The 23822-nt window shown below is 46.4% G+C and overlaps 1 protein-coding gene across 9 annotated transcripts in view; it reads right to left on the minus strand.

Annotated features, from left to right (window-relative positions):
- Positions 1-374: 374 nt before the first annotated feature.
- LOC105491902 (DLG associated protein 2) overlaps positions 375-23822 on the minus strand; it is a 921137-nt gene continuing 897689 nt past the window's right edge. For all 9 annotated transcript variants that reach the window (XM_011758618.3, XM_071068682.1, XM_071068680.1 and 6 more), the window contains 3 exons: positions 16366-16457; positions 10763-10915; positions 375-7361 (listed from right to left, as the gene is read on the minus strand). In XM_011758618.3, the coding sequence (XP_011756920.2) occupies positions 7143-7361; positions 10763-10915; positions 16366-16457 (464 nt within the window). In that variant the 3' untranslated portion in view covers positions 375-7142. The remainder of the gene's footprint in view (positions 7362-10762; positions 10916-16365; positions 16458-23822) is intronic.

A 23822-nucleotide genomic window follows, 5' to 3' on the forward strand; every position in this document is an offset into this window, starting at 1 on the left:
TTGTCCTCCTGGAGTTTCGTCACCACGTCCACATCCCACCGTCTCACTGATGCCTGGATCTGTGAGGTCCAGGGAGCTAATGTGCGTCTCTTTTCAATGCAACTCAAAAGAGCGTAAAACAACCGTTAACTAAATACTGTAGGATTTATTAATTAAAAACTCATTTAATCTATACCATTTTTGCATACATATTAAATCTGTAGCCTTAATAAATGTCCATTACTTCTTAAAATATAGAGAAATTGAGGGTATTTCAACAATGAAATATATAATGGAGGAAGAGTGTAATTTCTTTTCGGATAAAACTCTTTGGTCTATATAATTTTTCTGAGATTAAAATAACACGAGAATTCACTCCAATAAAAAAGTAAACATTACTTTTCTCAAAAAATTTAATTGCAGAACTATTTACAGGAGGTGAACAGCGATACAGAAGTCAAATGGAGGCATCATCACAGAGGGTTATGGCGGAAACGGTGCGCATTTCTTACAGTCAGATGAGTGAAAAAAAGTCATGGGAAAAAAGAACACAAATAAAGCAATCCTTAAATGCCTTAAAGGAACGACCAACATTCTGATAAGTTACTAAGAAGAAGTAAGAAATTGTCGCGGTGATGAATAGCATATTGCACATTCAGATTAGGTATCCTGCATGCTACTAAATAGAATTTATCAAAAGAACCATAAAAGCATGAGAAAGAATTACATAAAATAGTTTAATTCCAGTGAATGACTTTGTACAGATGCTGAATATTTGGCACTCTGTTCATCCTCACACTCGATATGATTTCATATTTATATTTTTATATATATATATTTATATACTTCTTTAAAACTTTAAACAGCTAGTTTCCTGGTTCTAACATTCCTTGAATTTCTATAGGAGGCATTTAATGTAGTCCTTAGGCCACACCTGGGTATTTTGGTCTGTAGTATGGAAGGTCAGGGATGAGTTGTGTCTCTGCAGGGAGGACCTGTCCTGTCCGAGAGTGAAGTGGCTCACCGTTCGGAAGGAAGCATTCAAAAGGAGACTAGGTCTCACTGCTTGTAAAGGGAAGCTTTGTTGAGTTCAGCAAACCAGTTAGAAAGTGGAGTGAGGGGGACATTCATGCTGAGCCCTTTGAAAGTGATATGATTGCATTATTCAAATGAGTGGGGCTGGGGCATGGTAGTGTTTTGGGGGTAAATCAGAGAATGGGTGAGTGGCTTCCATAAGGTACCACGATCAAGCTGGGAGCATCCTTTGTCGTACTGGCAGACCCAAACCAACACACTCTCTAGGGAGACCATAGTCTACTTGAAAGAGATAAATTTGAACTTAAATTTGTCCAAGAAACCTGGTGTCAATCTTTTCCTTCATTATCACCTCTCCTCCATTGAGTAGGTGAAAGCTTGGATGCCCAAGGCTTTCAGGTTCTGAATAAGCACCAATGAAAAGAGTTACATAAAATCTAAGAAAGTAGGGAGGTAAATCTCTGTCACCTTGGTGTGTGTATGTACAAAATCTGTTAAAAAGTAGTTTGATAGTAGGTAACGAACATTTCCTCTGCAAAGAAGTCATCTGTTAAGTGTTTACATTGAAACTTGAAATAATTTATTTTAACACTGGATAAAAACGCCAGAGTTAGGACAGCAATTCATAAAATTGTGGACATTTTTCAATGTGGCAAGGATGAAAGATGGTTATTTCTCAGAGCTTTCCCACGGACCACCTCTGCCTTCTCTGAAGTGTGAAATAGAGGAATTAGAGGGGTGGGCTTCTCAAACCCTTCTGTGGTTTGAGTCACTGTGTCTGATTTCGTTCCTGCTGTTTCCCTACCCATGCAATTTTCTGCTTCCAAATTTTTTTTTTTCCTTTATCACTTTAATGTTTAGTGTATCTCCTCATTTCATCTAAGAGGCAACTGAGCTTAAGTAATGGTGAAAACGTGGCCTAATTCTGGTTGATGCTGGGTTCTTGTTCTTGGAAGCATCTAGAAACAGTTGAAATGACAGCCAGAAGCTAAGGAGAATGGCCCTTATAGTTATTTCTCCATTTCCAAACCTTTCCAAAGACAGTCTCATGGCCTTTGCCTCTGGTGGTCCCTGATTATCTGAGATGTTTACAACCAGCCTGGATTTTGGCAGCATCCCTTGCAGAGCTGGGAGGGCAGCATTCCAGAAGAGGCCAGGGACTCATCCTTAGCAAGAACTCACACTTTCACCACCTGTTCCCAGGAGCTCAAAGGACTTTAGAGCCAATATATCATTAATCCTCACAATGTGTCCTCAAGGGAGATGGGGACAGGAACTATAATCCCCTTTCCAGAGGAAAAAACTGAGATGAGTTGCTGGCTGAGGATGAATAAAAGCCAGGTTGCCTGACTAACGGCCTAGAGATTCCTAGCGATATCTCCTTTACTTCCAGAACATTCTGCTGCTACTCTGCGCTGGGGGACATTCAGCCGAATGCATAGAACAAGCCCTTTCCTTTAGCACTTTGTTTATGGCCAACAAGGAATTGCAACTCCCAACTAATAGCAACAAGATGGGGGCACCCGCAAGGGAAGCCGTGGCTCTGATCTGACCCCCCGTGGTGTGTGTTACGGCTGACACGGTGCTGAAGGAAGCACATTGCGTTGCCCCAGTCCACAGGGTTACGGATCCTACTCAGAAAGGGGTCATCTTTTTCATCTCTTAAGCTCATGGTTTTCTCTTTTATTTTCAAGTTTTGGAACCTTGTATTCAACCCATGCCTATAGAGAAGTGTAAACAGACATGCAGATCAAAACAAGAGAACCCTCGCACATTCCCAGGGGCTGTCGTCCGAAAACTGCTGTTTTAAACCAGCCTGTTAAATTTGCAGTTAGAAAAAAAATGAAGTTCAGGCTTGACAAGAAGAGGGCTGGGAAGTGAGCACACAAGGACCACGGGGAGTTTGGTTATTTCGGCCCGTGTTGGAGGAGCTTGTTTCTATGCTCAAAGGTGGGGCGATTCCAGTTTTCAGTGTGGGCCAAAGGAAGTATCCAGGGGCCCTCCCCGAACCAGTGCTGTTTTGGGCAACGCTTTTACGTCCGTACCCCTGCACACACTCTTACACATTTCCTGCTGCCTCTCCCAGGTTCGTGGGGGGCCCTGTCATCAAGGATGGCCCTGCTGGTGACTGGGGTACCCAGGCTGACTTGGCCACGGCACATGGGCCTCCTGTCTGCTGAAACACCCCAGGGAACCTGCCAGAATTCCAAGCAAGGCTGACTGATGAAACGCAGCTGAAACACGAGCTGCGTCTCCCAGGAGGTCCCCTGGCCCCTTAGTGCTCAGGACCACAGGATGGCTTGACTTGATGGAGGTCCTGCTGATAGAAAAGGCCCTCCTGAGGAAGACTCGGACCCACCTCCCCGACTCCCTACTCGCCCCCAAAAGGTTTGGCCCAAACCAGAGAGCGGTCCCTAATACAGCTCATTCTATAGTCACTACAGGCGCTCCAAACACAGGCCTGCAGTATCCCTTCGCTTTCCTGTGGAATTCCATCCTGAACTGGGGTAGCGATGCTTACAAGGATCTCACGAAAACAGAGATGAGCGAATTTACAGATGCAGGGCCTTCTAATGAAAGGGGTGGAAACAGTGGCTGCTTAATATGGCATTGAAAAGGCAAGAATCAAGACAGGGAAGACAAGGACATACGTTCCAAGAGAAATAATCAGAACCTATGCACGTGTGCGCTCTGCCACTGTGTCTTCTAATCATAAACCTGGCCACTGTCATAAGAAGCAGCAGGGAGAAACTCCCTCTACTTAGCAGGTCACTGATTTTGTAGCCTTTTTTTTAAAAAACAAAAAAACCAGATAACCTTACATGTAATTTATATTTTTATCTAACCATTTACCTTTCAATTACGTGCTCGAAGTTTTTAGAATTGATTTGGAGTTGAAAACATTTCCTTTTAAACAAAACTAATTTTTTGGTATCATAAACAGTTCAATTTTTTATATACCATTCTAAGATGGTGATATAAATTTGCTGAGAAAAATATGGTAAAAATTGTCATTGAGAACAGCTAGTTTTACTTCAAACACAATAACACGTGAAGATGCATGAGACGCATCACAAGAAAAGCACTCTGGGTAACAAGCAGCATTCTCCTTTCCTGGGCTAAATGCGAGGTCCTGTTTATCATACTTGTGTTTTATTAACTACAGCCTTCAACAGAGCAGGATCAACCTGTCAGCTATACGGAAAGTGTCTGGGTTTCACCCGTCATTGGCTGTATCATTAGAGAATGTGGGTATGGGGTTAGAGCGAACATCACAATAATTTTCAGCCATGTTCTCCAATGGATGTTTACTCTTTTCTTAAAATTATATTTTAAATATGACGAAATGGTCACACGTGAGCTCCATGGTATGTATCTGCTAGAAGTGGCTGAAATAAGCTAGCTCGAGTAACACAAGTATCATAAACAGTTTTATTTTTCTTGACATGTACAATATATAAACATGGCTTATCTTCTGCGTTTCATGGTAGAATGTCACCTGCATGAGAACTGAGTATATTGCACTTGATTATGTAACACGGACAGGTAACATTCCATCAGGTCTAGCAGCAGGTATCCGTTCTACCATTAAATCATCTTCTTTGGAACATGGCGGACCGAGCAGGGCGTGTCCACATTCACCACGTCGAGTCACCAACCCCTGTGCAATGTAGTGGTAGGTTGGTCTGCTCACCTAGGGATGGTTTAGGCCAAGACTTTTGGGGATTGAAAAATAATGAGTCTACACAACGTAAGAAATCAACCTACATCCAGTGAACATTTTAAGCAGGGATCATAGATGGGATCTGAGACGAATAATTATTGTCTACTTTAACAGTTTGTTTTTATACATGTTTGTATCAGCTCAAGGAAATGAGTGAAACATATCAGCTGCCAGTAGATAGACCAACGTGAGGAGGTGGCGGGCCTGTATCCACATTACATTTCCTTTCACTCGGAGTGCACACTGACTTTGCTTTACTGTGGTTATTTCTAAACAGCAGAGTTCATCTGAAATCATACAGCATTTTTAAAGTCTAAAATGCCAATACTCGCAAATATATTTGTTTTAACATAATAAAGTGGATATAGGAAGAAGCATCATTACTGTACACTACTCAAAATTTAGGTATTTAGGTAGAAAAATGCTTTGAACACCCTGGGGAGATAGGATTCATTTATAGAAGAATATTTCCGGGAATTTTTTTTTTTTTTTTTTGCATTTTTCAAGGAGATACATTCGTACTGATTTTTGCTTCCAAATATATTTTAAGGCTGTTTGGTAAAATATATACCAGATACGAGGCTCAATTTACAGGGTTTTGTTGTTACAGGGAATTCTTAACTACTCAGCTTTAAAAAAGTAAAACTTCGAAGCTAAACATGCTTTAGTATCAGCTCTGCTCCCAATGGTCCCATGCTCCGTGGGATGTGGCGAATGAGGCAGGGAGACCCCGCGGCTCTGGAGGGCGCTCTGCCGGACAGCTGCGCCTCGAACGCCCTGCCAGCCACGGGCTGCAGAGGGGCCGGGGACGCTGTAAAGTGCAAATCAAGGTGAAGAAACAAAGTGCTATGGGTCGTCCTCGAAAGCGGTTCTGCCTGTGGCTAAGTACATGGTACTCCTTAAGCCGGGAAGGAAGACCAGGTACTGGGGTGGAAACATCTTACATCGCAGTCCTGCTTTTACTCTGAGTAATAACAAGGACTCTGAAACTGGAACCCAGTGGGAAAATCTGATAGGCTTTTCCTTCGAAGACTGGTCTGAACTGTGAAACAAGTCGTGTTGGAACAACGGTCATGGCAGCTGAATTTAATGATACACACGGAGAGCCTATTAGTCGTTCCTATTTTCCTCTGGCACCGACCACAGAGTCATGAACACTAATTTTTTTTTTTTTTTGAATTCCACAGCTGGAAATCACAATATGTGACCTCTTTTTCCCTTCAGGTCTAACACAGGCAAGGAATATATTCTTGACTTAAGCAATACTGCATTGGACAAAATAATTCTGGAAAAATACAAATGTAAACTACATTTCTTCTTTACCATTTAAACTGAGATATACTTACCACTCACATTCATATTTCTGAAACTTTTTACAACATCACAATTGTCATTTTAAACAAGCAAACTTTTTGTGTTTTTTTTTTCGTGGTTTTTTTTTTAAGGATACCCTGGAAAGTCAGCTGATAGAACAATTTGAGAATATATATACATACATTAAAAAAATCACATGTAGCGTAAATGGTGAAACTTAAAGAAAATACTGGGTGTCGTATTTTAAGTTACAAAGAAATAAAAAATACAATAACTATTTCATAGAAGTAAGGACATTGTTTCCCCTTTATGCTCCCAGCCCTCCGTAAGACTCTCCTCTCTCTGCCTGTGACTTCCTCGTGGGAACACTCGGCTTATCTTTTCAATGTGTAGATGCTGTGCTGGGTATTTTAGTGGGTTCAGATTTGTCATCCCCTGGGATGCTGGAGAACTGTATGGTGGGGAGTTTGGTGGCTGGAGAGAGAACTTTCCCTCACAGTAAGCTGGACACAAGGAGCCTAATGTTTTCTACCTGTGACAAACAGGAGCAGGAGAGCGGAGCGGGTGGATGGGCTGCCTGTGCTCAGGGAGCAAAAGCTCGGGTGTGCGAGGGGAATGGGCCTTTCTTCCTGCACTTCAGGTTGTAGCACCTTCCACTTGGGTGTCTAATGCCTCTAGGGGGTGGTGAGATGCACCCATTTATAGTTATTTGTTATTCTTACCTCTAATTATCACACAATTTATAAAAATAGAAATAACAAAATGTAAGCTGGGTTCCAGCTCCAGAGGCATTTCTCGCCGTCCTCTGAGAACACGGAGGAGAAGTCAGGTCTCACCACGCCTGTCCCTCAGAGCCGAGTGTGAGCCAGGCCACCAGTTAAAAAAAAAAAAACAAAAGTCGTCCTCGCCACGAGCTCCGTGGACTCTGAGGCCACTGACCGCATTCCACTGTGTTCACGGTACAAGGAGCATGAGAGCAAGGGCGTGTTCAGTGGAAGAAATGACAGAAACCACCAGGGAGGCAACAAACTGTACAAGCGTTTTGTGAAAAAGCAGGAACAACCAAGGGGAAGGTGGCCGGCCTCCGTCCTCAGAGCCGGGTCTGGGCCTCGGGGATGTAGATCTCGATGCTGTCCGCGCGCTCGGTGGCAGAATTCTGCCGGAAGGACGCCGCTCGCTTGGCGGCCATGAGTCGTCTCCGGGCTTCCTGACGTTGTCTGTCGGGCAGGTCCAGGGATTTTTCTCTTGTGATGGGAAATTTCCCTTTGGGGGGCTTCTTTGGTATTGGAGGTGGGACCTTTCTTTCTTCCTGAAAAGCATCACAAGTCAACATTGGCAGGTGGTCGGAGGTGGGTCCTTAACAGCTCAGTGGCCCTGGGGTCTGGCCCACACCCTTCCCGACCACAACCCCCGTGGCAGCATCCTTCATTCCCTTCCCACGTTTCCCCTGGTCCCTGACTCCCAGGCCACAGGCTTGCCTTCTGCACAGTATGTAATTTTAGAAGCTCCCTCACACTCTGAATTCAAAGGGGGCAGAGGTGTTGGGGGCAGGGTTCACGAATCAGGAAATACATTCTGCAGATTCGCGCCTTGCGTCTCTGGAGTCACTGAGTTATTCTGACATTGTTGCCTGATTCCTGCACTTCCCGAAGCCCTGTGTCATCTCCTCTGAGCATCGGCCGATACCTGCGTCGCCAAGCTCGGCACTGCGAGGGTTTTGGACACCATCGCTGGACATCCCTATTAAACACTGCAGGGATTTCCGCAGACTCTGGGATTCCAAGTGTGTTCATGAAAACCATCTTACATGGGTGGGTGTGTTGGGAAACACTGGCCGAATTCTCTTGTTGGCCTCAAATCCCACTGACATGGATGATATTTATAAAACCACTATTCACTGGCTTGCTTTGTAAAAAGATGCAAGTAAGTATTCCTGACCCTTAGCTCAGATTCTCAGATAAGTCGCGCTAAAATAAGTGTATGCCTTTTTAGAAAGATAAATCTCACAATTACGCAACAAATGCAAAGGGTAAAGCTTGCACTTGCCCCCGCAAAACGTCTGTGTCCACAACTGTGCGTTCACATCGTTCCTAAAGACAGCGGGGCCTGCCCCGTCTCCCCTTCTGGACAGAGCCATGACAGGGACTCTGTAGCCAGCTGTTTCCTTCCCAGGAAAGGGCGCATGGCAGAAGGCGTCAGAACCACTTTCCTAAGTCGGTATCTAATTTTGGGGGAGAAAAGCACGAAAACCCCACTCGTGTCTTTTTCTCTTCAGCCTCTGAAACATTCCACAGGGAGCCCAGAGGTGCTTGGAGATCGGGGAGACAGGTAGTAGTGTGAGTGCGGAGGAGGCCTGTGGCACGGAGGCTGCTTTGGTGTCTGGAACTTTCTTCCCTCGGCTTATTTTACACGACCTAGGCCGGGAGCAATGACTCTTACCTGACTTCTCGGCGTCCATCTAAAACACCGGGGCGATGGGTTCACTGAAACCTTCAGCTACTTTAACAAGTGATTCCTGGTTTCAGCACATGACTGTCCTCATAGTTCAGGGGACGCCAAGAGGAGAGGAAAGAAGAGGGTCCCTTTCCTCCTTTGGTGTCCCCTGAACTGTGAGCTTGTGAGGCGCACACATCAGTATTTACTGTGGGTTTCCCCGTTCCAAGGAGCTTCTAAGCCTGCGGGTGTGGCTCTGTAGGAGTGTCCAGCAGATGCCGTGCAGGGCCCACCCCAGGAAAATTTTTTTTTTTTTGAGACGGAGTCTTGCTCTGTCTCCCAGGCTGGAGTGCGTGGCGCGATCTCGGCTCACTGCAAGCTCCGCCTCCCGGGTTCCCGCCATTCTCCTGCCTCAGCCTCCCGAGTAGCTGGGACTACAGGCGCCGCCACCTCACCTGGCTAGATTTTTGTATTTTTTTAGTAGAGACGGGGTTTCACCGTGTTAGCCAGGATGGTCTTGATCTCCTGACCTCGTGATCCGCCAGTCTCACCCCAGGGAATTTTAAGATGCCATGTTCAGGAGGGGCAGGGCTGCCTCTTCAGGCATGGAGCCTCTGCTCACTTTTTGGACTGGTGTGCTCTGCTCTCAGCAAGAAACCATTTCTTTTTTTTTTTTTTTTGAGATGGAGTTTCACTTTGTCACCCAGGCTGAGTGCAGTGGCGCAATCTCGGCTCACTGCAAGCTCTGCCTGCCGGGTTCCCGCCATTCTCCTGCCTCAACCTCCTGAGTAGCTGGGACTACAGGCGCCCGCCATCACAACCGGCTAACTTTTTTTGTATTTTTAGTAGAGACAGGGTTTCACTGCGTTAGCCGGGATGCTCTCCATCTCCTGACCTCCTGATCCGCCCGCCTCGGCCTCCCAAAGTGCTGGGATTACAGGCGTGAGCCACCGTGCCCTGCTAACTTTCTGTATTTTTAGTAGAGATGGGGTTTCACCATGTGAGCCAGGATGGTCTCCATCTCCTTACCTCGTGATCAACCCAGCCTCCCAAAGACATTTCCATTTTGAGAATCATACTCTATGTGCAGCTTGGGTAGATGGGCTCACATTCACTCTCAATGACCAAAGAATGGAAACTAGATGGAACCATCGCATGCACCTGGGCTAACTTCAGTACGTTCCATTTGAACAGCCTTCTTACTCAACATCACTGATCATTTCCTTCACCTCAGATCCAAACCGTGGCTTACTTGGACCTGCCTAGTCCCACGTGTGGCTTATGTGGACCTGTCCCACATGTGGCTTACGTGGACCTGTCCCAGGTGTGGCTCATGTGCATCTCTCCCATGCATGGCTTACACAGACCCTGTGTGCTCCCACCCTGCTCCCCCGTCATCTGGGATGAGAGGGAATCTGGATGGATAGCATCTGGCCTGGAACTCCTCTAGCGGCCAGGACACCTTCTGGGAGGAGCTGATGATGAGGACGATCAGCCTTGGCTCTCGTTCTAATGACCCAGGTGTGCATCCTTGCTGGATACCAAACACCACTTCCCCCAAAGGATGCTGACTTGATTTTCTTTATCATTTTAATTGATAACATTTGTCTAGAAAAATCCAATGATGGTTCCTCAGGATGTCTCTAAAACGTGTGAGGAAGTCAATGTCTGCTGCTGACTCAGAACCATCTACTAGTTCTTCTGATGACAGCAACATGGAAGAAGTGAAATGCCAGGGTTCAGATTTAATGGGAAATTTCAGCCTATTTTAAGGGCTGAGGCTGATGGATCTACAGGAAGATTAATTCATCAAACTGTTCGATAAGGTATGAAATGTTGCCTTGCCTATCATGGCTGTACTAGAAGGTATATTGACTAGGAGACAGTCCATAAGCAGGGCTAAAACTTCCCCTGTGGGAAACCAGCTTCATATTTACAGGATCAGAACAGGTTTGATGAATATAATTCAGAGGTGAGACGCCTGTCCGGAATGAGGCTGCAGATTTTCCTGTCATCTTGGCTAGTGTCTCTCTGAAAGGCTTATATAGAAGAGACAGAGCAGCGAAGGCCCTATGACTTACCACCCATGCCCAAGGCTTCGATTCCGCCCCATTTTGGGCACATGCCGCACACATGCACACATACATAGAGGGAAACGTGCTCCTGTGCTGCCAGCAAAAGACTGAGAACCCCATTGTCGTGCGGTACCTGCAGCAGGTCGTTACTGCGGTGGCAAAGGGGGTTTGCGGGGAGCTGGCCCTGCACAGACGCCCTTACCTTTCTTTCCGGGGACTCCATCATCTTCCAGTCATTGAGCCGAAGCCGCTGCAGCTCGTCGAACTTCATGCTGACGTCCTCGATGGAGAGCTGCAGCATGTCCCAGTAGCCGGCCAGGTCCTGCGACGTCGGCCTCGGCATGGCGCTGGGGTCCTGGGGACACACACAGGGTGTTCAGAGCCAGGAGAGTCTCCCGCGGGCGCAGGGCTGGGGGAGGCCGCTCCTCCCCGTGCGCGCCGTTCAAGAGGCGGATTAGGGAGAAGCGTGGCTAATTCCACCCTGAGGCAAATATTTGGGAAGGCCTGCCGTGCTTCCATGACAGTTTACTTTAGCACAAGTATTTGCTGATGGCTTAAAAACACGTAGCACAGCCGTTCATTGTCCCATGTTGAAAATGCTGGGGATGGGGAACATGGGAGAGTTTCTAAATGCTCCACAGCTCATAAAAGCAGTAGGACCCTGTGTTTTTGGTCACCTGTGGATGATTCGGAAGGGACAGGGCTCTGTGAGCCTGCCGTGGTATTGGCCTGGTGGTGGTAGTGGGGAACCAGCTTGGAGCCCGTTCTTTACCTGCTTGTTCTCTGACAGCTCTTAGCTCTCGTTCTTACGGGATGACACCTTACAAATGTAACGTGCCAAGGAACAGGACGCTCTCACCAACCGGCGCCCACACTTAGGAGGCACAGGTGATGCTGCTGGGCTGCAGCCCTGGCCAAGTGGGACCCAGAGATGTGCTTGGTTTCTCTGCACAGTGCCTGATAGATACATGATTTCCACCAGCTGCCTACATTTACGTATTTATTTTTGAGACAGGGTGTTGCTGTGTTGCCCAGGCTGGAGCGCAGGTGTGATCATGGCTCACTGCAGCCTTGACCTCCTGGGCTCAAGAGATCCTGCCTGCTCAGCCTCCCAAGGAGCTGGGACCACAGGCATAGGCCACGACACCCAGCTAATTTCTTTAATTTTGTAGCAATGGGGTCTGGCTATGTTGCCCAGGGTGGTCTCGAACTCCTGACCTCAGGTGATCCGCCCACCTCAGCCTCCCAAAGTGCTGGGATGCAGGCATGAGCCACCGCGCCTGGCTTGCTCCCTACGTTGAAATCCGAATGACTTTTCCAGGCATGGTTCCCTTGATTCAGTGGGGGTTCAGCAGAGTCAGAGGAGTTTCTGGTGGGTCGACATTCAACTGGATTTGCTTCCAGTTTCAGCAGTGCACACTCGGCACGCTCAGTGAAGAGCACGCTGAACGGACAGCTCTGCGATTCCTCATCCAGAGCCAGGACCTGGCGTCCCCAGCTGCCCTCTGCTCGGCTGAGCCCGTTCTTCTCTGCAGCCACACGAGGGCAGCCTTGGCTGCTCAGAGCCCCACCAGGCCATTGAGGCGTCCCCCAGGAGCACAGGGAGGGCGGCACTGGCCACCGGCCGGGAGCCCGAACTCAGCCTCTGTGGGTGGGGACAACCAAAGTGCCTGGCAAGGAGGCCACGTTCTGCACCGAAGTCAGTCGAGGGACGCCAGGAGCTGCAGCCTCAGGGCAGGCCGGGCCGGGTGAGCAGCAGCAGGGAGGCTGCTCAGGGGCTGTAGGGGTGGTGCCTGCCTGGCTTCCAGAAGTCTTCGCCAACCTAACAATGTCCCCTTTCTGGAGGGCTGGGCATGGCTGTGCCCCCTCTTTCTGGAGGGCTGGGCATGGCTGTGCCCCCTCTTTCTGGAGGGCTGGGCATGCCTGTGCCCCCTCTTTCTGGAGGGCTGGGCATGGCTGTGCCCCTTCTTTCTGGAGGGCTGGGCATGGCTGTGCCCCCTCTTTCTGGAGGGCTGGGCATGGCTGTGCCCCCCCTTTCTGGAGGGCTGGGCATGGCTGTGCCCCCCCTTTCTGGAGGGCTGGGCATGCCTGTGCCCCCTCTTTCTGGAGGGCTGGGCATGGCTGTGCCTCCTCTTTCTGGAGGGCTGGGCATGGCTCTGCCTGATGGTGTGGGGGAAAGCGGAGCGGCTTCTCCTCCCTCGCCCGCAGCTGAGTGGTCCTGGTCACATCTCCCAGGGGACGCAGGAGGAACATGGCCGGCCACTGTGGTGGAGGCTGCCCTGGTCTGAGAGCAGGCATCGCCTTTCCATGCCCCTCTCCTCGGCAACAACATGCCCATCCTTTGGGCTCACCCAGACCACACTGGGGCCGGACGGGCACAGCCTGGCATGATCAGGATTTGGCTTTGTCTTCTGTTCTCTTTTGGTGGGGGAGGCGGTTGCACCTGAATCCACTGGACATTCAGAGACAATAAGGTGTTTATAATAAAAAAGTCAATGGTTGTGCCATGCCATTCCCTTTACACCAGCAAAGTCATGCAGGGCCTCGTTCCTGTGAAATTGCCACTGTTTTAAATTCACACAGCCCTGTGGCTCTGGCATCTGGTCCATTGGATAGGAACTTCGGTGCCCCGTGTGGCCTGGGGCAGCTCTCTGTGAGCTGGCACCGGCTCAGACGCACACACCTCTGGGGTTGGATGGAGTTAAAATTCAGAGGCAGGCTCAGTGGGTCTGAATGAGACTGAGTTTGTAACAACCTTTCTGGGGATGCCAAACTGCTGGTCCCAGAAGCACAGCAATCAGGCCGCACGCTTTGAGGGAAAGTTCTTTCCGGTATTATGTGCCTTCTGGTTGCGTCACAAGCCACTCGTACAACCTGACCCTGAGAGGCTCCGCTCCCTGTGGTCCGTCCTGAGAGACTCCCCTCCCTGTGGTCCATCCTGAGAGGCTCCGCTCCCTGTGGTCCGTCCTCAATCTCGGGGTGGGGTTCTGACATTTTCTAGGGTCACTCTTTGACTTAAAGCTTAGTTACCCACCAACAACTTCCAGCAGACAGTGGTGCTACTTCGTGCTGTGGACCATTTGGCTTTGATGAGCAAAGCATGTCTTGCCATATCAGCGCTCCTCTCATGCCAGGCCTGTCTCAGGCACCACCCCCTCCCCACACCACTCTTCCCCAGCAAACGTGTCACAGTGTTTTTGTACTAATCCTGAATAGAAGTCGAAAGAAAAGGATGTAGCCAAGCCAGCTATTTCAAAACTCAAAAGGCATAACAAATATTAGAATGAACAATTTTAAGCCAAATATTAGCTATTTCTGGCAGAGCAGAAAGGAACATGTAGCAAGCCTGAATATGCACCTTGGGCTGTGTGTGGGAAGCTTTGGACGAGCGTTTACCTAAAGACAGCGCCTGCCTAGGCTCACCCGAGTCTGCAAAATATTACACAGAGTTCATCAGTGGTCCGAATGAATTCCTTTAAAGGTAACAATTAAATAGATACTACAGAGGAGGCAAGGACGTTCACAGGCGACACGACAGCTCAGTGTTTACACAGTTAGCAGCTTCTTTCAAGGCACTCCAAACCTTTCTGTTTCCCCCTTTTAAATGATGATTATAACTTTGTCAGAGTGATGTGTTGATAACTCTTTAAATTTGCTGTGAACTTCAATGGGGTTGATTGGAAAGTGTTAGAGAAGGCACACTTTTTAATGATCCTAATGAAAAGACATGAGATGGCAACTCTGGCTTGCTTGTGCATCCTTTGATATGTAAGAATAATATTATGTCTCCTTGCGTGTGAAAAAGCCAGGGAAAACAATCAAAACACCTGGCACCATTGCTATGCGAGGCCTAGAGGAGACCTATTTGCATTTGACTGAAAATGTTTGGTCTGAAAAAAAATCGATGTGTATATTATAAAACAACCTATTAAGTAGCATAAATATTATTTAGCTATTTCTCAAAATAGTGAATACTTTAGTCAGCTAAGGAAAAGTATACATGTATGTGTGTAGGCAAATATATAGTATATATAAAATATGTTAACATATATATGTAAACTTACATATATAGTGTATATAAAGTGTATATGTATGTGTGTAGGCAAATATATAATATATATAAAATATATTACCAAGTAAATTTACATATGTTTTATGTATACTATATATTTGCCTACGCACATACTATGTGTATTTTATATATACTATATATTTGTATATATAAAATATATAGTTAATATGTTATATATTATATGTTAATGTTTAACATGTATATATAAGGATACATAAGTAAACCTTCATATACATGTTAATATTTATGTTTATATATCACTACACCTATATATGTTTATATAGGTATATATAAAAACATATAGATGCATACATGATTATAATCATGTATAAATCTAATATATATGAGATGTATATATGAGCTTTTCTGCTCTGCCAGAAATAGCAAATACATATTTATATATTAACATGTGTATATATATTTATATATAAGCACATATAAGCATATATTAACAGGTATATATCTAAGTATATGTAAATATATATGTGGTTTTTCTTTCTCTTTGTCAGGAATAACCAAGTTTAACATCAACTGTATTAATACATCTAGTTCATGGTGTATTTGTTTCACTACCGACTATAAAATACAAATGATAAATTATTTGCAAAATATCCTCTTAATCTCTTCATTGTAATTGTTTACGTGTTTTTATTTCCAGGCACCTCAGATCATTTTCTTCATTTGTGACATTAGCCATAATAGAGATTTCTGTTATTTCTCCTCTTCTAAGATGCTCTGGTGGGACACCCAGTTGCAAAGACACAGCGTTGCCCCGTGCTGCTGTAGCCCCCCTCTTCCTGCCCCCACTCCCCCTTGCAGCCTCCCTACCTCGGTATCGTGTTTAAACCAGGGCCGTCTCAGCCTCCCTGCCTCGGTACCACGTTTAAACCAGGGCCGTCTCAGCCTCCCTGCCTCGGTACCACGTTTAAACCAGGGCCGTCTCAGCCTCCCTGCCTTGGTACCACGTTTAAACCACGCCCGTATCAACCTCCCTGCCTCGGTATTGTGTTTAAACCAGGCCCGTATCAGCCTCCCTGCCTTGGTACCACGTTTAAACCAGGGCCGTCTCAGCCTCCCTGCCTTGGTACCACGTTTAAACCACGCCCGTATCAACCTCCCTGCCTCGGTATCGTGTTTAAACCAGGCCCGTATCAGCCTCCCTGCCTTGGTACCACGTTTAAACCAGGGCCGTATCAGCCTCCCTGCCTCGGTATCGTGTTTAAACCAGGGCTGTATCAGTCTCCCTGCCTCGGTACCACGTTTAAACCAGGCCCGTATCAGCCTCCCTGCCTCGGTATCGTGTTTAAACCAGGGCCTATTGTCTCAGCCTCCCTGCCTTGGTACCACATTTAAACCAGGGCTGTATCAGCCTCCCTGCCTCGGTACCACGTTTAAACCAGGGCCGTATATGCCTCCCTGCCTCGGTACCACGTTTAAACCAGGGCCGTCTCAGCCTCCCTGCCTCGGTATCGTGTTTAAACCAGGGCCGTATATGCCTCCCTGCCTTGGTACCACGTTTAAACCAGGGCCGTATCAGCCTCCCTGCCTCGGTATCGTGTTTAAACCAGGGCCTATTGTCTCTGTCCCCAGGGCGGGAAGTCTTCTGTGTAATGCGTGTGATACTCTGCATACCGATAGGAACTCTTTGACAAGGAAGAAAACAGTGAGGATCTAGGGAACGACGCCCATTAACTTGGTTACAGGGAACAGGGGTTCTCTGAGGATCCACTTACCATATTCTGTTGGCAAAGCCAATAAAACTGCTGGAATTTCTGGGACATGAGAAGCTGGGCACTCCCAACGGCACTCCTGATTTTCCCGAGAACTGTTTAGAACAAAAACAAAAAAACAACAGCTTCAAAACTGGGTCGATTAAACAAAAGCAGAAACATCACACCAAGGGAGCGGGTCCGGCCGGAGAGGAAACTCCGAGGACTTCATCGTGCTGAGTGCGTTCGCCGGTGAGTCGGGCCTCCGCCTGCTCCGTCCCCAGCTCATGAAGGAAATCCAGAGACAACCAGACGTCACCGCGGGGACATTCTCCTTGGGTATTGGGAGAAACTTAGTTTAAAAGGCGGCCTATACCTCAGGGAGTTTTCCTTATTTTGGCATCGAGATTATTTCAGTGCTGCTGTTTGGATGAGCTGGAAGACACAAGAACACGTGTGAGTAAAAGCAACACTGAGTTCTTCCTGTTTTTTGGACTCCGTGACGTGTTAGTGAACTCGGTTAGGTGCGAATTCCTTCATTTTTAGAAAACAAACACATCCATATGTGTTCTCTCATTGGATTTGATTAAATAATTTCTAGTGGACTGTGGGCCGCTATCTCCTGGCAGTGCTGTGAGGTGTGTGTTATGTAGGAAGAGGCTGTGTGGACAGAGGCTGCACAGGAAGGTCGTAGCAGCTAAGACGTGGCTCCTCTCCTGAAGATGGCAAAAGGGTCACAAGTTTCTGAATATGCTCACAGCTACTAAACTCACCAATCCAGGTACCCAGTAAACGTGTAATGCGCACGCTACACTTCTGAAGTGCTGAGTCAGCAGACCACAGTTTAGTGAGGTAGGAAGAATTAATCTACAAATGGTTCCTAATTGCAATGACTTTATTTGGTTAATCAAATAGTAATTTTTTCTTTTTTTTTGGAGACAGGGTCTCGCTTTATCTCCCAGGCTGGAGTGCAGCGGTGTAAAAACCTTGGCTCACTGCAACTTCCGCCTCCCAGGTTCAAGCAATTTTCCGGCCTCAGCCTCCCCAGCAGCTGGGATTACAGGTGTGCACCACCACGCCTGGCTAATTTTGTATTTTTAGTATAGACAGGGTTTCTCCATGTTGGTCAGGCTGGTCTCGAACTCCCGACCTCAAGTGATCTGCCCATCTCAGCCTCCCAAAGTGCTGGGATTACAGGTGTGAGCTGTTGTGCCCAGCCGTAAGATTTTTAAAAAGAATATACTGTATGTGTGTGTGTTTATTTTTATTTATTTTGAGATGGAGTCTCACTCTGTCACCTAGGCTGCAGTGCAGCAGCGTGATCTTGGCTCATTGCAGCCTTCACCTCCCGAATTCAAGCAATTCTCCTGCCTCAGCCTCCAGAGTAGCTGGGATTACAGGCGCTTGCCACCAAACCCGGCTAATTTTTGTATTTTTAGTACAGACAGAGTTTCACCATGTTGGCCAGGCAGGTCTTGAATTCCTGACCTCCAGTGATCAGCCTGCCTTGGCCTCCCAAAGTGCTGGGATTACAGGCGTGAGCCACCGCACCTGGCTCGGGTGTGTGTGTGTGTGTGTGTGTTTTAGAGACGGTCTTGCTCTGCTACCCAGGCTGGAGTGCAGTGGCAGGTAGCTCACTACACTCTCCAATTCCTTAGCTCAAGCCACCCTTCCATCCTGGCCGCTGAAAGTGCCGGGATTACAGGCGTGAACTACCATGACTGGCCATAATATAATTCTATCAGTGGAAATAATTTAACCAAGAAAAATAGGTGCAGCTACTTTTGCGTTTAGACTAGTCAAAAAAAATACTCTGTTCAAGGAGTCTGTCTCCGAGCCTTCCGAGCTTCCTCATTTTCCTCCTCCCCTGTGTTCACACCCACTCTTGCGTCTGCTGTCAGCCTGGTCCCCACTTTATAAATAATAGCTTTGGTAGATCCTAGCTCACCATGATCTTCAAAACCACACAGGAATCCACTGGAACCCATTTCTTACCAGTGCACCCCGGGCCCATGGATCTCTGCTAGGTTTTATTTACTGGAGCAACAATTCAACGTCATTCCATAGAGCGTGCCCAGTACACGTATGTGGCTTTTCTGTACCCAGGTCAGCACTTGGGGCCAGGCTGCCCACCAGGCAGGGGGCAGATGATATAAGCATCTCCTCGCCTCTCAGTTCACACCAAGTCTCCCCGTCATGGCCTTCAGCACGGGCGCTTCAAGGTGGGGCCGTCCTTCCTGAGCTTGCTCAGGAGGCATCTTCCGCTTCTTCCGGCCAAGCTGATTCTTCCACCTGCTCTTTTTATTCTCCTTGGAGATTCTCTGCAGCGCACAAATCACTAACCTACACGACACACCCTAAAACTGAAAGTGCTGCTGGTTTAACTAGCCCAGCCCTTTCTCCTGCTTTCACTGGAAGGAAAAGGGGGCATTTATCCTGGAGATTTGCCCCCTTGAACGCAGAGGCGAGAGATCCATCCCCACTTACATCTGTGGTTTTACGTACTTCGCGAGGGAATACTGATGTGCTCGAGGTTTTGCCTAGAGACGTGCAGGTGCCTGGAGCTCAGGGGACTTTGCAGACCCACCTGTGCCTCACCTGGGGATCTTGTGCCAGGCATGGCCTGACTCATGGGGTCTGGGTGGGCCAGAGAGTCCGTTTCTTTCGAGCATTTAGGAGATGCCCCCGCTGGCTCCCAGGGCACACCTGACTGTGGAAGCCTAGACAGCATTTCCAGAAGTCGAAACCGAGGTCCAGGGAAGTGAACTCAACCCCCGTGGAGGTTCTTCCACAACAGCTCTTTCCCCAAACATTCCTTAACAGTCAGTCCCAGAGACAGTTACTGGTGAGATTCATTCCACACGATCCAGAAACTGGCATCAGAGACCCTGGCATCCTGCCGCCCAAGCTAGGGCGCTGCTTTAGGGAAGAACCACATGTCATGGGCACAAAGGGCCTTAATGTTCATGTAATAAAATGCTATGAGCCAGGCGAAAATGACGTTGCAAAGATCACTTTGATTTGAGAGGGCTTATGACACGCTGTGACCCGGGAGTCGACCACACAGCAGGGTGTGCGGTGCGTCCCTCGTTTTTCAGAACAGGAAGGTCTGGCATTCTGTGCCACATGTTTTGTCCTGGGTGGGATAATGGACTTAAAAACATCCTTTTCTGTCTTGTCTTATTTTTCTAAAGTGAAGATTGTTTTGCTCCCCACAGTTTTATTATGAAGCTTTTCACACATGCAGAAAATGGGGAAGAAAAGTGGAACCCACAGCTCCCTCCCCGTTCCGTGGAGACGGCTGTTAGTGTTGTCCTGTGGTATCTCTTCCTGAGCCCTTTACCTGCGACCACCTTGTAGAACCAGGGCCACTGTCACCCCCGCGAAGGTGACAATAGTTCCTGAATATCATCTAATTCTCCATTGCTTCTAGGGTATGAAAAAGATGAAGAAAGCGTAACTTTAATAAAAGCAAATAACTCGGATAACACTTTGGCATCATTTCAGTCTTGAAGAAAAGAATGGAAGGTTGTCTGTCGGGCATCTTAACACCGGGGCCTCGTGCTGCTCACAAATCCACTTCAAGACAGGCTGCTCTTCCATGGAGCTGATTTGCCAGCCAGGCTGGGAACAGAGAAGGGAGGGGAGGACTGGAGAAGGGAGGCTGGAGCCCCTGCCCATGTGGCCTAGGATGGAGCTGGCAGGGCTCTGAGTTGGGGTGAGGGGAGTGGAGGGGCCGCTGCGGTTGAGATGCAGCTGGAGGCGTTGGGGCTTGAGCGGTTTTTTTTTTTTTTTTTTTTTGAGACAGAGTCTCGCTCTGTCGCCCAGGCTGGAGTGCAGTGGCCAGATCTCAGCTCACTGCAAGCTCCGCCTCCCAGGTTCCCGCCATTCTCCTGCCTCAGCCTCCCGAGTAGCTGGGACTACAGGTGCCCTTGAGCGGTTTCTTGAAAGGGGTGATGGTGAAAGCCCCTCATCCTTCCTCCGCGCGCCGATGCCCCCAGAATGAACGTGTTCTGCAGCCTTGGTCTCGCTGACGATGAGGGGAGGAATCATCTTTGCTTTTGAAATGTTGAATTTCTATTTCTTTTGTATTCTAAAACCTGGGTAATTAATGAAGATATTTAAAGGGACTATTTTAAGCAAGTGGTTGCTGCAGAAATATATAGAAGTGGATGAATAGATGAATTTATTTTGCCAACTCTATTCTTCCTCAAACTGTAATTAAAGTCTATCAGTTTTTTAAAATTTGAAGTTTAATCCCCAATTTTCACATTTCTCTTAAAGTGGAATTCAACTCAACTGTTAATACAAAGTACTTCAATTTATACTCTTTAACACAACATGAATATATGGGCAATATCTTGGTATTGATTTAATGTAGTGGAGAGTTATTATAAAGGGAATAAATTGAATATTGCTAGGGAGAGAGAATGAATGTCAAAGAGTGTAGCTAATGACATGCCTGCTAATGGCAGGAGAATTTTGCTGTTCAGTGACTGAGAATGATCCTATCTGATACCTATAATGTAAATAGCTTTCTATAATTGCAAAGAAGTTGAAGTGAAAATTCAATTTATTCTCTTCCAGTCTCTACTTTCACCATAGTTTAGACACTTGCAGGAGCTACACTAAGGACTAATTCTCATCCGAATGCAAATTCACAGAGAACCTGCTAGAACCCTTGCCTTTGATGTACAAAGAAATTTGATTAACATACTTGGCTCTTTTATTTTTTCTATCATTCCAATTCTATCTAAATTTGGTATGAAGTAACATAATTTACACTATTCTGGTGTTCTAATATTTGAGATGGATGTTTATAAAATTTGCAGAGAGTCTGAAATGATCATTTGAGTATTTGTAACCTCTGATCCCCTGAGATTTCCTTGTGACTAATTTTGTAGTGGGGTCTGCCTAAGTTATGGCTCCCAGAAATCTCCTTTGAAGACGAGTCTCATCATTTTCATGTTTTTGAGCACATCTATTCTGTGTGTTTTTAATGGATGTATCACAGTTGTACATATTCCTGGGGGCACATGTGATATTTGGACACATGTTTACAATGTGCTATGATCAAATCAGGGTGACAGGGATGTGCATCACCTCAAACATTTATGTGTGTGTGTTGGGAACATTACAATTCTTTTAGCTAGTTTGAAATACACAATACATTATTAACCATGTTTTCTTACTGTACTATTGTATACTAGAACTTATTTCTTCCACCTAACTGTATTTTTGTACCCATTAGTATGAATCAACTTCTCTTCCTCCTCCCTCCTGTTCCCTTCCCAGACTCTGGGAATCTACCAGAGTAGATTGGAGAACCATCCACCTTCATGAGCTCTGCTTTTTTTTTTTTTTGTCTTTGGGATAATAGCCATTCTAGCTGGGATGAGGTGATATCTCACTGTGGTTTTGATTTGCATTTTCCTGATGGTTAGTGGTGTCGAATCTTTTTATCACATACCTGTTGGCCCCTTGTATGTCTTCTTTTGAGAAATGTCTATTCAGGTCTTTTGCCCATTTTTGAATTGTGTGTGTGTGTGTGTTTTCTGTTGTTTCAGCTCTCTTATATATTCTGGTTCTTAGTCCCTTGTCAGATGTGCAGTTTGCCGACATTTTCTCCCATTCTGTGAGTTGTCTTTTTACTTTGCTGACTGTTTACTTTTCCTGTGCTGACAAGCATCCATGCCTTTTTATGGTCCGATTTCCCCATGGCCATTTAGTTGGGTTGTGTGGTGACATCTTCACAGGTGCTTAGCAGAGGCCTGGTCAGTGGGTTGATTCTCTTAGTTGGATCCGCATAATGGACACAGTCCATGACCTGCATCTCCCAGGAGATCTGGAAGCAGTGGATGTTTCGTTAAGCTGTGTGATACATTGACCCCTAAGGCTGGTAGCTGCCAATATGTGCACAGGCATCTGCTGTGCTCAGAACATCATCAGTATTTCTGATTCCTCCATCTTCTCTGTTGGTCTGAGACCACCTGGGTCAACCATGGACACAGGCACAGCTTCTCTGTGGCCATGTCCTCCTCATCCCCTGCACGGAGCATGTGTTCTTCTCGTTCTTAGAGTTGCTCTGGGCTCTTTGTCATCTGCTGACCTCTGTGTGAGTGCCGACTGCTCGGGTGCTTCTTCCCATCCAGACCATTGTGTCTCAGATGGAAGATGGCCCAGGAGATACAACGTCACACATCTGACCCCAGCTCTTGTGTTAATACGACTTGTGGTCATTCTGGCTGTAAAAGGAGACCTTAGTGAGCAAATCCCTATGTGTCTCCCAGCATTAGTGTTTGCCTGGAATGTGGCATCTGACCTGGTGAACACATAGATTATTTGTTACTTTGGGAGGAGTTGCTTGGGGCAAGGAAGTTTCCGATACCGCTTGAAAGATCTGTACATGTGCTCCCTTGGTGAGTTCTTGATGAGAGTTGCATCTCAATGGAATTATTCAATAAAGTCTTAGCTTGGGAAGGATTCCTTTTGTTTTAGCAAATGTGCAAATTTTTGATTTTTCCTTTATGTATTTACCTATTTTGTTTAACATAATTAATACAAAAATCTTAAAACATTAGTAATGATTTACAATGTCTTGAGAGTACTTTTATTAACAAGAGGAGGCCTGCATTAATGTGACTTCATGCAGACCAACATTTCTTTGGGTTCACAATAGTTTTATTAACCATAGAAGATTGAATGAATCTAGATTCATTCAATCAGTTCAGGGAACTGTGTTATGAAATTATATTTTGGGAAAAAATTACTTCATATAATGGAAATTTCAATATTCAGAGATCAGAGTTTGTCTCATAAGCCATTTAATTTAATCTTTATTTTAAAAAGTGCCATAACCAATAACCCTGTATCTGCTCCTAAAATTAGGACTAGAAATTAAGGTTATCATCTTACCTTTTAAACATTTAGGGAATTATCTGAGCTTGATTAATATTGTGCTAGTTTTATGGACAAAGTACATAGATGAGAGGCATAACAAGTGTTTTGACATCTTTGTCCACAAAAAGATGAAGGTATCTGGGCAATTTAAGAAAAGAAATTAAGAAAATCACAAAAAGTATCAAGTTCATCCATTCTCTTTTCCTTGTGTTCAAAGTTTATAGCAATGCAGTTACATTTTCTGATTAAAAATTAGCTGGGCATAGGGGCACTCAGCTGTAATCCCAGCTACTCAGGAGGCTGAAGCAGGAGAACTGCTTGAACCCAGGAGGCGGAAGTTGCAGTGAGCCGAGATTGCACCACTGCGCTCCAGCCTGGGCGATGGAGTGAGACTTTGTCTTAAAAAAAAAAAAAAAATAGTAGAGCAAAGACAAGCACAATCAGGATCATTTCAGTGGATGTCTATAGAATGCGAAGTGTATAAGCTACTTCCAGCCTCCGAAACTGAGGACGGCTGGGTGATTCTCTGGGATTCTAGATGTTCTGCTTTTATAAACGTGTGAGCAGGAGTGTGGCATCCT

Source organism: Macaca nemestrina, chromosome 8, assembly GCF_043159975.1.
Source record: "Macaca nemestrina isolate mMacNem1 chromosome 8, mMacNem.hap1, whole genome shotgun sequence".
Classification (NCBI taxonomy): Eukaryota; Metazoa; Chordata; class Mammalia; order Primates; family Cercopithecidae; genus Macaca; species Macaca nemestrina.